General features: G+C 36.1%; 1 protein-coding gene across 4 annotated transcripts in view; it reads right to left on the bottom strand.

Annotated features, from left to right (window-relative positions):
- The window catches only part of CASK (calcium/calmodulin dependent serine protein kinase), a 373376-nt gene that overhangs the window by 33892 nt on the left and 320676 nt on the right, over positions 1–18808 (bottom strand). For 2 of the 4 annotated variants that reach the window (XM_024759848.1, XM_024759849.1), the window contains exons 15-18: positions 15194–15272; positions 5306–5391; positions 4133–4201; positions 1202–1270 (exon numbers count right to left, since the gene is read on the bottom strand). In XM_024759848.1, the coding sequence (XP_024615616.1) occupies positions 1202–1270; positions 4133–4201; positions 5306–5391; positions 15194–15272 (303 nt within the window). The remainder of the gene's footprint in view (positions 1–1201; positions 1271–4132; positions 4202–5305; positions 5392–15193; positions 15273–18808) is intronic. The other 2 variants (XM_024759851.1, XM_024759850.1) reach the window with 1 other exon arrangement.

The raw sequence follows: 18808 nt of genomic DNA on the forward strand, positions 1-18808 counted from the left end.
GCAAGCTGAAGAAAGCAGGTAAGTTTAAGCAGAGAGAAAATGTGTTCTTAAGAAACAACTCAGCATCTTCAACACAAAAGCCACTGCAAGTGAAATAGCCTATTTAAAAAACCCCCCCAAACTCAAAAGAGCTGTTGCCCTTTTCAACTTAGTCACTGCAACCATTTAGATTTCGAAAACTTCAATGGTTGTACGGATTTTCACCATCTTAAAGTTATTAAATGTTATAAATGAATTCCTTTGGTAGCCTGTTTTGAAGCTGCAAATAAAAGTCTTAGGAAATTTTCTTCCATAATTTCTCTTATAGCATTCCATTTGAGGTGATCTCTAAATTATTTAAAAATTTATCTGATAAAAATGTTGATATATTTTTAAAGGGCAAGTTAATAGGAAAAAAGTGATACTGCTGTATTATTAGAACTCTCAATATTTTTAACAGCAATATCAGCAACTTGGAGATTTTGTTACCCCAAATATTGCACACCTGCACGTATTAAGTGCTCCCATTTGTTTAAATTAAAAACAATTCTTTTTACTTCTCAAAATGGATAGTTCTGAAAAAAAAAAAGTAAAATTCCAAGTTCAAGTCAAAATATAAAGTACTTTGTGTTAAAGATGTGATAATAGCGTGGCTTAAGTGCAGTTTGAAGCCAGTTCCTTTTGCTGTTTATATCCAGGCAAGGCTTATAGTTCACAAAAGTATGTGCACGTACCACAATAACAGAGGGCACACCAATTCGTAAACTTAGATAGCGGAAACTAAAACATGTTGCTGATATCACTCAGAATAGACAACTACAAAGCCCGAGAATACCCAAATGCCTACTCTGCAAAATCCTTACATTTCTTTATCTTCCTCAAATTCAAAAAAAAATGTTCAGAAATTTCAAGAAACTTCCATTTACATCCTTTGCATAACTTTGAGCAAAGTCATAAATAGTAGATGGGTGACAGAGAAATATTTTGAGAATGACCAAAGCAGTCTTGAACTACATTTCTTCAAATTTAACTAATGAAAGGCATTTTTAATGAGAAGAAAATGTTGAAAGAGATTTTCCAGGAGTAAACTGCATTGTAGCTGTAGTAGCCTTGTATATCGGCAGAAGACAATATTTCCACTGAACACATGTAACTAGAACACTCATGGCAGGTGGCACCAACAAAATTGTCACACTTTGCTGTGTGGAGCTAGAGTTCTTACCGAAACAGAATTGTTAGTGCTGCTATGACCATTAGCTGGGGACTGTCTGGAAGTGGAGGGGGAATCTCTCTGAAATAAGACACAAGGTTCATTAACACAGAACACCAGCACAGAAACAGAGATATTCACATCAACAGTTACAACCACAGTCTGACAACCATTTCCTTTGAGGTTTTAGCTATAAAGGTGCCATACTGACTTACTTGCATGATTTCACAGAAGTATGGAAAAAAATTTTACAGTTTGAAGATTCACATATTGTAAGTGATGACCATGTCATTCATTAACCATTTCTTTCCTGTCTCTAACATTCTATAACCTTTGCTTTCTTTAAATAAGACCCCGAAGGGTGACTTGATATTAAAATCCTATCAAGTACTGTAAAATGACAAATATTACTATAAAATTATTGTGCTGAAGATCCCAACTGCCTAATTTTTATTGAAAATTAGGTTTGAAAAGTATTTAATAATCCTTAGGTACCTCGGTATCAAAAATTACTGAATGATGCAATTTGAAGTGAAGTGAATCTCAAAGACTTCTCATGTTGTAATCACCTTAGAATCTTTCTAGGATAGATATTACTAATAAGGGTAAAAGATATACACCAGAGAAGAAACCTTTATTCTTTTAGATTATTTTAACGGATTAATTAAAACAATAATCTTGAACCTCTAAAGATTCTGGCAAAGATCCCAGCAGCCACAACCACTATACTATGTGACATGCTCAAAATCCTTTCCAGGCTCCACCCCCTTATTGTCCAAATAAACTTTAATGTTAGAAAAAGGAGGGGATGAAAATAAGTATTTAAAAAATTTTGGTTTAGTAGAGTTCTTTGAAACCTTTGAAATGTGCATGTCTGCTCAAAAGACATTTGCTTTTTCTAGAAAACTTAAAGAAAACCTCCGGAACCTGTTAGCCTTTAAATAATGGGATCCCTTAGATGAGTACTGTCAGATGTTTGTTAGTGAGCAGAATGATGTCTAGGCGCCACCCCCAGAGACTCATGTCAGTAGGGCCAGGGTGTGGGGCAGGGGCCCCCTCTTTTACCAACGGCCAGGGGGATGCTGATGAAGGTGGCCAGAGAGCTTTTCTTTGGGAAGTACTGCTGTAACTGGGAAGAGTCCAACCACAGGCTTGAATTCTGCCAGAGCACAGGAGAGTCAGACAGATTGGGGGTAGGGCTAGAAGGGGAGTACATTTTTTCCTATTCTTCAGAGGTAAAGAAGGTAAGAGAGGGCTCTTCTTACTCGAGAGCATAGCATTTATATGTGTAATTCTGGTCCCACCCCAAAACTAGTTCAACCACTCAAAAACACAAGAGAAAATTTTTAATAACTAACACTATTTTCTGGTTAGTGAGCCAAAAATCAATCGTATTTACTAAATTTCTTCCAAGATGAGAAATGGTATGAGGACCACCTGTGATTTTTAGACTATCAAAATGCTTTACATAAAAATGCATGTGACAGGGCTTCCCTGGTGGCGCATTGGTTGGGAGTCCGCCTGCCGATGTGGGGGACGTGGGTTCATGCCCTGGTCCGGGAAGATCCCACATGCCGCGGAGCGGCTGGGCCCGTAAGCCGTGGCCGCTGAGCCTGCGCGTCCGGAGCCTGTGCTCCGCAATGGGAGAGGCCACAACAGTGAGAGGCCCGCGTACCGCAAAAAAAAAAAAAAAAAAAAAGTTACTTAAAAATGCATGTGACAGTCTCTCTTTTCCAGTAAGGTTTGTGTACTAGGTAACAAATTTCAAAACTATAAATCCTGGAGCAGAAGTAGTTCTATATTTTGTCTTGAAATATAGTACTAATTGAATGAAGTTCCATAAAAAGCCACCGAGAGGAGCTCAAGACCTGATATAACAGAAACCCCAATTGTCACGGCTCACTAAAAATATACTTGACAGAACTACAAATTCTTATACATATCTTCAATAGGTTTACAAAAAAACATGAAGCCTCTGATTTTTCTTGTGAAATTTACATCACTACTAGAGACTGGAAGAAACATTATAATTTCTCCATCAATTTCTCCTAAGTACAAATTCAATCTTCTAGATGAAATAACTTGTCTGCCAGTCTTAAATATTAACTGGAGGAAATGTGTACTTCATATTGATGTACACATACTTGGAAGATGCACAAGAAAGAACAAGCTTCAGAAAAAAATATTCAAACTGAATGTGCAATGACCAAAGGATGACACCATTTAGGCCGGCTCATATTTCCAAATATAGAAAGAATAGATTTTTGAATCTCACTTACTAACCAATAGCAAACTGAATAATATAGGTTGGGAAAGCTACAGTTTCTAAAGGATAAGCCTATTGTAAGAAAGGAACTTTGGGTTTGTATTACTCTAGAAAACTTGTTTACGAATCAGATAACATTCCAGTTTAAACAATTTCACAGAAGGTTGCAAAAGCCTATATTCCTCTAATAACATCAGTTATCAATTTCTCATAGACTTAACATCCATCTAGAGACCTGTCACAATTATCTGAACTACTCTATCGTAACAGAAATAGACCACTTCTCAGATCCTTGGAAAGAAGAACTATCTATGTGATTTCTTAACAAGGGAAGTGAATGTACTTCCTGGAAATATTATTGCAATTATGATCTTTTTTTTTCCCCAGAGACTCTATTTGTTCTGTATTAAGCCTTTGTCATTATTTGGAGCTTCTCTATATGTATTTTGTTTTGATTCCAGCCTGCAGAAAGTTAAAGTGCTGAGGACATCTCCATGGAAGCAGGGCTGAGTAGGTGGATGGGACCTACTCTGTTCCGTTATCTTTGTTGTAAAATTGGTGTGCAGTGATCAACAGCACAGGCAGAAACAATTTCCCAGAAAGCCAAAACATTCAGCCATCAGCAGACAGTTAGTTAAGAACCCAGAGGAGACGGGGTGTTTCGTTAGAGCTATTACCTCACAGGACGACGACTGAGTGCGGTAACTTGGCACGATCTTGAAGGTGATACTCCCCCGCATTTCCCGCTGGAGGAAAAAAAAAGGAGAGCTCTTTTAACAAACAAATGTTGCACACAAAAACGCGCAAGAAACCACTGAAAATGTGGGGGCGTATTTAATGCAAGTCAGCTGAGAGTGCATGGGCCTACAATGAAACCTAGTTATAAAAGCAGGAACTGCTCACACTAACAGTGGAGGTTATTCCTGGGAAAAGCCCTGCAAAGTCAAGGCTGACTGTCCTGGTCATACAGCAAAGGTATAACAAACCTCTGATGGTTACCTTTTCATAGACACGAATACAACTCTAAGTGACATGCCTTTCAAGAGCGAATGTAAGTTGAACTGTACAATAGAACAAGTAATTACATAAGAATTATATTTGGTAGGCTACATTATGATGGTGTACTCCATAAAAATCTGCTCTTTAGGGCTTCCCTGGTGGCACAGTGGTTGAGAGTCTGACATAATTTGGGCATTAGTTTTGACTGTAGTGAGTCTGTGGTGCTTATTTCACCTTTAATAGATATAAGTAACGTGGCAGGCTGCTACATTGTGGTGGGAAGAAGGTCCAGGACAAGAGGTCCAAAACATCTCCCTCTGCTCGCCAGGGCCTGTCACTCTGCACTCCCTACCCCGCCCCAATCCAAAGCCTAATTTGAACACAGATTTTGAATATACATGGTAAAAAATGGCCTGGTCTACTATGACTTTCCTTTCCCCTGTGCTGTAGAGAAATCCAATACAGCTGGCTATGACTCAGCTACACAGGAAAGAGGCTTCTGACACTGCTGATGTCAGCAGAGTTGAGGTCAGTGAGAAACTAGTTCACAAGCATGCACAACTGCAAAGGTTTTCTTTAAACATCTGCTCAATAAGAAATAGGAGACAAAGGATTGAAAGGAGAATGTTCAAGCCCACACTGCTAAAGATGGGCAAAATGTTTCTAAGCTCTGCTGCATGTGAACATTTTCCTAGCTCTCAGTTTTCATGAATGTTGTATAAGTTCAAGTCCACACAAACGATGGTACCAGAGATACTCTGATTATAAAAGAATATCCTTTATTTGTGCATTAATAAATAAGTTAATGAACTGAAAGTCAATCTTAGAAAAAGAGACTTTCATTTACTCACAAGCATTTTTTGCAGCTGTTCCACTGTTTGGTTAGCCACACTGATGCCATTGATTTCTCGAATTTCATCTCCGACATGAAGTGTACCTAAGAAATTACACAAAATTATAAACATGAAATGATATATACTTTTATAATAATAAAATCCAAAGGCAGCAACGTAAGTAATTTTAAAAAATTAAGCTAAATACTGAAGGCCAATATTTCAGAACCAGGTACAAGTTAGGCTCACATGGTAAACTCACCAAAACAGATACACATAACTTATAGAAGACACAGTTTTGAAAGATGGCTGTAGAAATCTGCTTATTTTTCTGAGAGAGGCAGTGTGTATATAGTGGTTTAAAACTACAACTTCTAGATGCAGCCTGTCTGGGTTCATACCTCTGCTTCATCACTTATACTAGCTTTAAGATCTTGGGTAACTTACTGAAACTTTCCATGTCTTGGTTTTCACATTTGTAAAATGGAGATGAAAACAGTATCTATCTCATAGGATTGTTATGAGGATTAAATGAGTTTAATACATGTAGAGGGCTTAGAACTGTTCTTGGCACATAGTCAGTACCATTTAAGTATTTGCTGTTATTATCATTATTATCTACCAAATATGATACAAAGGCTGTTGATTTTCAAAGAATTGTGATATAGTATCTGTGTAACAAGTTTATATTAGACATACTGCAAACTTTTAATAATAACGTGGTAGGCATTTCAGGGTCCTGTAATACTTCAACTAGAAAAAGTGACCGAGGGCTTCCCTGGTGGCGCAGTGGTTTAGAGTCCGCCTGCCGATGCAGGGGACGCGGGTTCGTGCCCCGGTCCGGGAAGATCCCACATGCCGCGGAGCGGCTGGGCCCATGAGCCATGGCCGCTGAGCCTGTGTGTCCGGAGCCTGTGCTCCGCAACAGGAGAGGCCACAACAGTGAGAGGCCCACGTACCACACACAAAAAAAAATAAAATAAGAAAAAGTGACCGAGAACCAATGCTTAAATAGTGTTATGTAAAATTTTGCTTTCTTATTTATGAATTGTGCACGTTTACTTATTGACCTGACTTCATCATGAAAAGCTCATTGTATCTTTAAGAGGTACGCACTAAAATGCATATAAAGAAAATAAGGCACCTGGTATTTGCTTCAAAGTAATCCAGGGGGGTGGGCAGTAGGGCAAATACAGATGAAACCAGTGTGACCATGAATTAACAATAATTCTACCTGGCTTATGGGTATGTGGGCGATCACTTCACTATTCTTTCCACTTTTCTCTACTTCAACTGACTGCACTGTTTTCTCTACTCATGTTTGAAAGTTAACATAATAAAACATAAAAATTTGGGGACTTTTGTTTCAAATATGGTTGATATAGGCACTCATAGACTTTCTTACAACTACATAGGGCACACCTCTTGAAGTGTTACTGGTCTCACAAAAGGAATGCAAATTCCCAAGAACGCTTCCCACTTCCATCCCCACTCTCCCCTCCACACAAAAGAACCCTGTGAGCTGCATCCAGAGTGGTGGCAAAGTAAGGACGGAATGAAATAGTGGGAGGGGTAAATGCCATTGCTGCAATGCCTGACGGCCGGATTCTGAGCCTTGGGCCAATAGCAAGTTAGAGAAGCTGAGCCTAGGATTCTGTAGGGAGCCAAGACCCAGATCAGTGGTACTCCATGGCAGCTGGTAGAACAAGGAACAAACCCTTCCTGGAGGAAAGCGTTTCCAGTTTAGGCCCCCAAGACTTCCATTGATTTGAACAAGCAATAGGCTTACAATCAAAGATCACCAAACATACATACAATAAGGCAAACTTCTATGCGAGTCATCAGAAAGAGAAAAAACAGATTAGATCCTCGAGGAGGATAGATATTGGAATGGTCAGATATAGAATAACAAGAATACCTTGTTTTCTTGTGCCTTGCTTTACTGTGCCTCAAAGATTCTGCATTTTTCATAAATTGAAGGTTTGTGGCAACCCTGTGTTGAGCAAGTCTATCTGCGCCATTTTTCCAACAGCGTTTGCTCACTTCATGTCTCTGCATCATGTTTTGGTAATTCTCGCAATACTTCAAACTTTTTCATCATTATTATATTTGTTATGGTGATCTGTGATGAGTGATCTTTGCTGTTACTATTGTAATTGTTTTGGGGGTGTCATGAACTGTGCTCATATAAGATGGCAAACTTACCTGATTGTTGAAATGACAACAAAGGATTTAGAATATTACATAAACTTAGTTGATAAAGCAGTGGCAGGGTTTGAGAGAACTGACTACAATTTTGAAACAAGTTCTACCATGGGTAAAATGCTATCAAACAGCACTGCATGCTACAGAGAAATCATTTGTGAAAGGAAGAGTCAATCAATGAGGCAAACTTCATTGTTGTCTTCTTTTAAGAAATTGCCAGAGCCACCTCAAGCTTCAGCAACCACCACCCTGATCGGTCAGCAGCCATCAACATCTAGACAGTACCCTCCACCAGGAGCAAAGATTACGATTTGCTGAAGGCTTAGATGATGGTTAGCACTTTTTAGCAATAAAGTAATTTTTAATTAAAGTATGTACATTTTTTAGACATAATGCTATTGCACGCTTAATAGATGAAAGCATAGTGCAAACATAACTTTTATATGCACTGGGAAACAAAAAAATTCAGGTGACTCACTTTATTGTGGTGGTCTGAAACCAAACCTGTAATATCTCCAAGGTATGCCTGTGTAAAATAGCTATATGTTAAATATTAGGGGAAAGAAAGGGACCTATTTACAAGGATGAACATGCAACAAGAGATTATCAGGTGTGAACAGACAGATCTGAAAATAAAAAGAAGAACAAGTAACTAGTACCTCTAGAAAGGAAAAATATAATTGGTAGCATAAACCAATGAACGGATGAGCTGAACAGGAGTTCAGATATGGCTGAAGAGAGTTTCAGTGAACTGGAAGACATAACCAAATAAATTGTCTAGAATGCAGTTCAGAGAAGTAAGGAGATAAGGAAAATAGGAAACAAGAAATAAAGAAAATATGAAAACGATATTAAGAGATATGGAGGGAATGTCTAACATACATCTACCTAGAGTTCAGGAGAGAATAGAGAGAATGGAGAAGAGGCAATATTTGAAGAAACATGGTTGCAAATTTTCTTGAACTGATGAAAACATGATTACACAGCTCCAGAAAGAATAATGTATCCCAAGTAGGATAAATAAAAAGAAATCCATGCTGGGAGGTAGTAAAACTACAGAACATCAAAGACAAAGATCTTAAAAAGTCCAGGGAGAAAGCAGAGATCACCTACAAAGCAAGGACAATTATAGTGACACCAGACTTCTCAATATCAAACAACAGATACCAAAAGAAAAGAGAATGGTAACCATTAATTTAAAACTGTGCTCTCAGCAAAAGTAATCAAGATTGAAGCTGACATAAAAGGGGAAATTGACAGTAACACAATAATAGTAGGGGACTTTAACACCCCACTTTCACCAGTGGACAGATCATCCAAAATGAAAATAAATAAGGAAACACAAGCTTTAAATGAAACATTAAACAAGATGGGCTTAATTGATATTTATAGGACATTCCATCCAAAAACAAAAGAATACACTTTCTTCTCAAGTGCTCATGGAACATTCTCCAGGATAGATCATATCTTGGGTCACAAATCAAGCCTTGGTAAATTTAAGAAAACTGAACTGGTATCAAGTATCTTTTCCGACCACAATGCTATGAGACTAGATATCAATTACAGGAAAAAAACTGTAAAAAATACAAACACATGGAGGCTAAACAATACGCTACTAAATAACCAAGAGATCACTGAAGAAATCAAAGAGGAAGTCAAAAAATACCTAGAAACAAACGACAATGAAAACATGACGACCCAAAACCTACGGGATACAGCAAAAGCAGTTCTAAGAGGGAAGTTTATAGCAATACAATCCTACCTCAAGAAACAAGAAACATCTGAAATAAACAACCTAACTTTACACCTAAAGCAATTAGAAAAAGAAGAACCAAAAAACCCCCAAAGTTAGAAGAAGGAAAGAAATCATAAAGATCAGATCAGAAACAAATGAAAAAGAAATGAAGGAAAATAGAGCAAAGATCAATAAAACTAAAAGCTGGTTCTTTGACAAGATAAACAAGATTGACAAACCACTAGACAGACTCATCAAGAAAAAAAGGGAGAAGACTCAAATCAACAGTATTAGAAATTAAAAAAGGGGAAGTAACAACTGACACTCCAGAAATACAAAGAATCATGAGGGATTACTACAAGGAACTATATGCCAATAAAACGGACAATCTGGAAGAAATGGACAAATTCTTAGAAAAGCACAACTTTCCGAGACTGAACCAGGAAGAAATAGAAAATATAAACAGACGAATCACAAGCAGTGAAATTGAGACTGTGATTAAAAATCTTCCAACAAACAAAAGCCCAGGACCAGATGGCTTCACAGGTGAATTCTATCAAACATTTAGAGAAGAGCTAACACCTATCCTTCTCAAACTCTTCCAAAATATAGCAGAGGGAGGAACACTCCCAAACTCATTCTACGAGGCCACCATCACCCTGATACCAAAACCAGACAAAGATGTCACAAAAAAAGAAAACTACAGACCAATATCACTGATGAACAGAGATGCAAAAATCCTCAACAAAATACTAGCAAACAGAATCCAACAACACATTAAAAGGATCATACACCATGATCAAGTGGGGTTTATCCCAGGAATGCAGGGATTCTTCAATATATACAAATCAATCAATGTGATACACCATATTAACAAATTGAAGGAGAAAAACCATATGATAAGCTCAATAGATTCAGAGAAAGCTTTTGACAAAATTCAACACCCATTTATGATAAAAACTCTACAAAAAGTAGGCATAGAGGGAACTTACCTCAACATAATAAAGGTCATATATGACAAACCCACAGTCAACATCATTCTCAATGGTGAAAAACTGAAACCATTTCCTCTAAAATTAGGAACAAGATAAGGATGCCCACTCTCTCCACTATTATTCAACATAGTTTTGGAAGTTTTAGCCACAGCAATCAGAGAAGAAAAAGAAATAAAAGGAATCCAAATAGGAAAAGAAGTAAAGCTGTCACTGTTTGCAGATGATGTGATACTATACATAGAGAATCCTAAAGATGCTACCAGAAAACTACTAGAGCTAATCAATGAATTTGGTAAAGTATCAGGATACAAAATTAATGCACAGAAATCTCTTGCATTCCTAAACACTAATGATGAAAAATCTGAAAGAGAAATTAAGGAAACACTCCCATTAACCACGGCAACAAAAAGAATAAAATATACCTAGGAATAAACCTACCTAAGGAGACAAAAGACCTGTATGCAGAAAACTATAATACACTGATGAAAGAAATTAAAGATGATACAAACAGATGGAGAGATATACCATATTCCTGGATTGGAAGAATCAACATTGTGAAGATGACTATACTACCGAAAGCAATCTACAGATTCAATGCATCCCTATCAAACTACCAATAGCATTTTTCACATAACTAGAACAAAAAATTTCACAATTTGTATGGAAACACAAAAGACCCCAGACAGCCAAAGCAATCTTGATAAAGAAAAATGGAGCTGGAGGAATCAGTCTCCCTGACTTTGGACTATACTACAAAGCTACAGTAATCAAGACAGTATGGTACTGGCCTTAAGACAGAAATACAGATCAATGGAACAGGATAGAAAGGCCAGAGATAAACCCACACACATATGGTCACCTTAATATGACCCAGCAATCTCACTACTGAGCATACACCCCGAGAAAACCATAATTCAAAAAGAGTCATGTACCACAATGCTCATTGCAGCTGTATTTACAATAGCCAGGACATGGAAGCAACCTAAGTGTCCACTGACGGATGAATGGATATAGAAGGTGTGGCACATATATACAATGGAATATTACTCAGCCATAAAAAGAAACGAAATTGAGTTATTTGTAATGAAGTAGGTGGACATAGAGTCTGTCATACCGAGTGAAGTAAGTCAGAAAGAGAAAAACGAATACCGTAGGCTAACACATATATATGGAATCTAAAAAAAGAAAAAAAAAAAAAAGTTCTGAAGAACCTAGGGGCAGGACAGGAATAAAGACGCAGATGTAGAGAATGGACTTGTGGACACGGGGAGGAGGAAGGGTAAACTGGTATGAAGTGAGAGAGTAGCATTGACATATATACAGTACCAAATGTAAAACAGCTAGTGGGAAGCAGCTGCGTCGCACTGCACGGGGAGATCAGCTTGTTGCTTTGTGACCAACTAGAGGGGTGGGATAGGGAATGTGGAAGGGAGATGCAAGAGGGAGGGGATATTGGGATATATGTATACATATAGCTGATTCACTTTGTTATACAGCACAAACTAACACAACATTGTAAAGCAATTATACTCCTAGAAAGATGTTCAAAAAAAAAAGATTGAGGCTAAAATGAAATATTTACAGACAAACACCACCTGAGGTAGTTTACCAACAAGAGACTATCACTAAAGGAACTTTAAAGGATGTAGTTTAGGAAGAAAGAAAAACGCTCCCCAAAGGATGGTCTGCAATGCAAAAAGGAATGATGAGCAAATAAAATTGTAAACATTTATGTAAATCGAAACAAAAATGGTCATGTATTTTAAGAGTAATTTCAAATTTGTGGATTTAAAACAGGACAGAACGAAAGTGCTGGGCAAGAATAATATGCAAGTCAAGACTGGGATCTAACCTGATGTTCCAATGTCTTTGTATTCTTTGGGAGTGGGATTAACATACTGTTTCACTTTAGTATATGTCAAGTTAAATATGCATGACAAAATTTCAAGGTAACCACCTAAAAATCAGAAATAGAGTGCTGAAATTCTAATTTACCTGGGGGTGGGGGGATGGAACAAAAATGAAGGAAAAATATCAATTAAAATATGGAATAAATATTTTAAAAAGCAGGATGATAGAAATCATCAAAATAAATATTAATGGACTAACCTTGCCCATTAAAAGATAGCAATCATCAGAGTGCATTACAAAATGAAAAACCCAAATTTGGAAATGTTTGTAAGACACACTCTATAGCATACAGGCACAGAATGGTTAGAAATGAGGGAAGAAGACATGCTAGGAAATACTAAAATTAAGTTGGAATAACTATGTTAATATAAAATAGGTTTTAAGTCGAAAGTGTATTAAGGATAGACATGGTTACCAGGCACTTCTATGCTCCTAATAAAACAGCTTTGAATATATAAAACCAAAAGTGAGAGATCTATAAGTAGAAATAGAAAAACTCTGCCATGATAATTGGAATATTTCGACAATTACTGATAGGTCAAACAGACAAGAAATTAGTCAGTATATAGAATATTTGAACAAAAAAATTAACCTCAAGCAATCATATAGAGAATTCTGCATGCAACAATTAAAGAATAAACAGTCTTCTTACGTACACACGGACCATTTACAAAAATGATTAAAGTGCTATGCCATAATGCAAGTCTCAACAAACCTCAAAGAAATGGTGTCATACAGACCACATTTTCTGACCCCAGTGCAATTAAGTTAGAAGTAAAACATAAAAAGATATACAGGAAATCCTCTTAAATGTGGTACATAAAAACATTTCTAAATAACTTGTGGGTCAATGAAAAATATAACACTAGAAATTCAAAAATACTTAGAATTGAATCACAATAAAAATGCTTCATATCATAACTGGTGGGATACTGATAAAACAGTACTTAGAGAGGTAGAGTTTAACCTTAAATGCATATATTAGAGATGAAGAAAGACTGGAATAAATGAACTAAGTGTTGAATTTTAAAAGTTAGATAAAACCAATAGAAAGTAGAAGGAAGGAGAAAATAAAAATTAGGTCATAAAACAATAAAATAGAAAATAAATATACAATGGAGAGAATTAACAGAACCCAAAGTGGGTTTTTGAACAAACCTCTGGTAAGTTGATCAAGAGAAAAAAGACAAGGCACAAATAAATATTAGGAATAAAGGGTACATAATTACAGAGACAGCAGAAAATAAAAAGGTAAGTGGACACTAAGAAGAAGCTTACTAGAATAATTTTAAAAACTTAAGATTTTTTCAGAAAAATGTAATTTACCAGAACTCACTCAAGATATAGAAAGGCTGAATAGCCTTATGAATGTTAAAGAAATTGAAACAGTGGTAAAAAAAAAAAATCTTCCTTAAAAGAAACCAAACACAAAACATCAGCCCCTGATAGTTTTATAGGCAAGTTCTACTAAACTTACAGGCTACAAATCATTCCAGTATTATACAATATTCAGAGAACTCATGAAGAGAGGTTCTCCAAGTCATTTTATGAGGCCAATGTAACTTTGAAACTAACATCAGACAGAGAGACACAGGAAGGAAAATTAACTACAGGCCAGTCTCACTCCTAATTGCAACCACAAAAATCTTAAACAAAATAATAGCACATAGAATCAAGCAGTACATACCAAAAGATAATACACAATGACTAAGTTGGGTTTATCTGAAAAATGCCAGGAGGGGGGTGGTTATCATTAGGATGTCTTTAAAAGTCATTCACCACATTAATAGGTAAAAAGAAAATAAATCATCTCAGCAGATGCAGAAGAAGCATTTGATAAAATTCAAAACCCAATCATAATTAAAATGTCCAGCAACTAAATATAAGAGAACTTCTTCAGCCCTAATAAAAGGTATCTACTAAAAATCTATAGTAAATATTCTTCTTCATGGGGAAACATTGGAAAGCTACCTTTTAAAAACAAGAATAGGACAAGGATGTTCACTATACCACTTCTATTAAAGACAGCAAGTTTTTGCCAGTGCGGTAATATAAGAAAAAGAGATTAAAGAAATAATGGTGTTGTGACTTTACTGAATTTATAGCAAGTTATTAAAAATAATAAACAAAAAATTCATACAGGAATTTAAAACCAAACATTCTCCTGTGTGAGTGCTATCCACTGATGAAACCTACAGATTCCTCTGAAGGCAGCAGTAATGCCAGACACAGCAGTCATCTCTAAAGAGGACAAGAAGGCACTAAAAGGCTTATGGTGTTACCTCTTGCTCTCCAGGGTTAAGGAAAGAGGTGTTAAGTACAAAAATAACACGATCTCAAAGAAAGGAAGTCTAATTTTTGGACAGGAGAATCATTTTTGGATCAGGCTCTAAATACTAATGCATATAACTCAGTCCTTTCAAAGAGGAGCCTAAACCTACGTGTCTAAATCCCATCCACCTGAGGGTTAACAATAGTTCCACTTTCTCAAAAAAATCATTCTTTGTCTACTTTGGTCCTTTCTCAGAATGACTGCACTTATTGTAGCAGGTATTAAGAAGTTAATCACAGATTTGATATCTCTTATTTTACCATTTAAATTTTATATTGTTACTTATCAAATTCTAACTTCCTAATTTATAAATAGTATATCTCATTCCTGAATGAATGAGAGAGCAATTCTTCAACTGTCATTTAACTTTGCAAATATCTATCTATCTATCTTGTATCCCAGTACAGATGTCTTCCACATATCCTGAGGCCTGATATGATAATACTTTATCTCCCATGGCCTCTAATAAGTCAGGATCTAAAGAGTGACTCAGAGATGCTCCTGCAACAAGACTATAATATACCCTCCCTTGAGTATCTACAGATTGGAGCATGTGGAGATGAATAAAAGTGAATGGAGGCCAACAATGATTAAAACCAAAGACAGATAACTTAAATAAATCATTTATATAAAACATAAATGAAACTGATCTTTTATATGGATCATAAAACACTAGGCTACAGGAAAAAAATTAAGGAAGGAAAGAAAGAATTATATATGGAACTTACCTTGCCTATGAATCATGCCCCCATGCATGATTCTTGCAACAATACAGTGATTTAGCTCATTCATTTTTAAAGTGATTCCCTGTAAAAAGTTAAGGAAAAACAGAATTACCATAAGAGGGCACTTCTTTTTATATTTGTGATTTTGCTGTAGATAACCTTAATTACAAAAGTTAGGAAAACATTAAAGAAAATACGGAAAATGGAGGAGAAAACTCTATTATGCCATGACAGAAATATTAACTTTGATATTTTGATTAGTGTAATAATAGTACACATACATTTTGTATAATGTTTTTTAATCCTATAATTATTTTCCATGTTGCTAATTTAAAACTTTTTTATCGATGTATAATTGACATATGCTTATGTAAAGTGTACAATTTGACAAGTTTGATATATGTATACATGTGTGAAACCACCACCACAATCAGGATAATGAATATATCCATCACTCCCAAAAGTTTTCTCACGCCCACTGGTAATCTACTTACATCCCTCCATGCCCTGTTCCCCAACCTCAACATCCCTAAGCAACCATTGATATGTTTTCACTGGCTATAGATTAGTTTTCACTTTCTATAAATGAACTCATACAGTATGAACTCTTTTATGTTGCTTTTTTTACACTCACAACGTGAAATTCAACTACATCATTGCATGTATCAATAGTTCATTCTTTGTTCTTGCTGAATATTCCACTGCATGGATATACCATTTTGTTTATCCATTCATCCACTGAATTGCTTCTAGCTTTTGTCTCTTATAAATAAAGCTGTATTAATGGATTAGTCTCCACTTGGCCATGATGTATTTTTCCTTTTCTAAGATATGGGTTTGTTTAGAATTTTTGCATCTATACTCACGATGGTTACTGGTCTGCAGTTTTCTTTTCTTGCAAAATGTCTGTTTTGGGTATCAGGGTCATAATGCTAGCTGCCTCTTCCTCCTTCTCCTTCTCATCAAAAATAGTAAGTTGGGAAGAATTCCTTCCTTTTCAATGTTTTGGGAAGAGTTTGCATACAAATTAGTACTGTTTATTACATGTTAGGTAGAATTTACCAGTAAAGCCATCTTGGCCTGGAGTTTTCTTTGAGGGATTTTTTTTTAACCTAAATTCAATTTTTAAATAGTATAGGGCAATTCAGTTTATTCCTTTTTAAGTGAGCTTTGGTAGTTTCTGTCTCCCAGTGAATTTGTCTATTTCATTTAAGTTGTTGAATTTATTGACATAAAGTTGTTTACCATATTTCCTTATTATTCTTTTTATATCTGTAGTAATATCACTTCTCTTATGAATGATACAGGTAATTAGTGTCTTTTTTTTCCTTGACTGATCTGATCTTGTCAAAGGAAAAGTTTTATTGATTTTTCTATTGTTTTTATTTTCTATTTCATTGATTTCCACTTTGATCTTTATTATTTCTTTTCTTTTACTCACTTTGGGTTTAATTTGCTCTTTTTGTTCTAGTTTCTTAAGGTAGAAGCTGAGGTCATTGTTTTATTTCTTCTTTTTAACATTGGTGTTTAGTGCTACACATTTCTCCCTAAGTACTGCTTTAGCAGTATCCCACAAGTTCTGGTATGTTGTGGTTTCATTTCATTCACTTCAAAATACATAAAAATTTCCCTTTTGATTTCTTCTTTCATCCATGGGTTATTTAGAATTGGATAATTTAGTTTTCAAGTGCTTGGGGATTTTCCCAGACATCTTTCTGTTATTCATTTCTAATTTAATTCCATTGTGGTCTGAGAATATACTTTGATATTAATAGAGTCACTCCAGCTTCCTTTTGATTAATGTCATCATCATAGTATACCTTTTTCCATCCTTTTCCTTTGAAAAGATTTGTCTTCATGTATAAAGCATTTCTTGCAGGCAGTATATAATTCAGTTTTGCTTCCTCCCCACACACCAACCTGACAACCTCTGCTTTTTAATTTGGGGAATTTAGACTATTTACATTTAATGTGATTACTGATACAGTCAGGTATAAATATATCTTCTTGCTATTTGATTTCTACTTGTCCCATGTTCCCCTTTTCCTGCCTTCTTTTGGATTTATTTTCATACTATTTTTCTCTCCTGTTTTCTTATTAGCTATAATTGTTTTGTTGTTTTAGTGGTTGCTTTAGGGTTTATAGCATACATCTTTAACTTATCAGTCTACCTTCAAGTGATATTATACCATGTCATGTACAGTATAAGAACCTTATAACATTATACTTCCACTTCCTTCCTCCTGACCTTTGTGCTGTCATACATTTTACTTTTACATGTCAAAAAACCCCAAACAGGGCTTCCCTGGTGGCGCAGTGGTTGAGAGTCCACCTGCCGATGCAGGGGCCACGGGTTCGTGCCCCGGTCCGGGAAGATCCCACATGCCGTGGAGCGGCTGGGCCCGTGAGCATCCAGAGCCTGTGCTCTGCAGCGGGAGAGGCCACAACAGTGAGAGGCCCACGTACCACAAAACAAACAAACAAAAAACCCAAACACATTGCTGTTATTTTTGTTTAGACTTCCCTTTATCTTTGAGAGAGATTTAAATGATAAGGATGTCCTTTAACATTTCATATACTGTAAGTCTACTGAATTATTTCAGTTTTGATATGTCTGAAAATGTTTTTATTTTACCTTTATTTTTTGATAGATACCTTTGCTGGGTTTAGAATTCTAACCTGAGAGGTTTTTTTTTTTCCCCTTTCAGTACTTTAAGTCATTGTTCTTCTTCTTCTTCTTCTTCTTTTTTTTTTCTGCATTATGTGGGCCTCTTACTGTTATGGCCTCTCCCGTTGCGGAGCACAGGCTCCAGATGCGCAGGCTCAGCGGCCATGGCTCACGGGCCCTGCCGCTCCGCGGCATGTGGGATCTTCCCGGACCAGGGCACGAACCCACGTCCCCTGCATCAGCAGGCGGACTCTTAACCACTGTGCCACCAGGGAAGCCCCCATTGTTCTTCTTAATTGTACTGTTTCTCATAAGAAATCTGATATCATTCTTATCTTTGTTCCCCTGTATGCAACATTTCTTTTTTATCTCTGTTTTTAAGACCTATTTATCATAGGTTCTAAGCCATTTGATTATGAGGTACCTTGGTGTTGTTTTCCTCATTGTTGTTTTGTTGTGCTTTCCTGTTGTTGTGCTTGGGGTTCATTGTGATTCCTGCATCTGTGGATTTATAGTTTTCATCAAGTTTGGAATGTTTTCAGTCATTATTTCTTCAAATATATTTCCTGTTTCTTCTTCACTGTCTTCTCCTTCATAGACTCCAAGTAACCAAATATTAGGCTGCTTGAAGTTGTCCCATAGCTCAGTAATATTCTTTTCATTTTTTAAAATTCTTTTTCTTTCTGTGTTTTGTTTTGGATAGTTTCTATTGCTATGTCCTTTGAGTTCACTAATCTATTCTTCTGAAATGTTTAATCTGCCATTTATCCCATAGTGCAATTTTTCTGCTAATTCTAATATCTTTGTCAGTTGCATGTCAGTTTTGACTGATTATTCTCCACATTATAGGTCACATTTTCCTGCCTCTTTACATGCTTAGCAATGTTTGATTAGATTGCAGACTTTGTGAATTTTATCTTATTGCATGGTGGATTTTTTTTTTTTTTTTT

Source organism: Neophocaena asiaeorientalis, unplaced genomic scaffold (assembly GCF_003031525.2).
Source record: "Neophocaena asiaeorientalis asiaeorientalis breed wild unplaced genomic scaffold, Neophocaena_asiaeorientalis_V1.1 scaffold312, whole genome shotgun sequence".
NCBI lineage: Eukaryota > Metazoa > Chordata > Mammalia > Artiodactyla > Phocoenidae > Neophocaena > Neophocaena asiaeorientalis.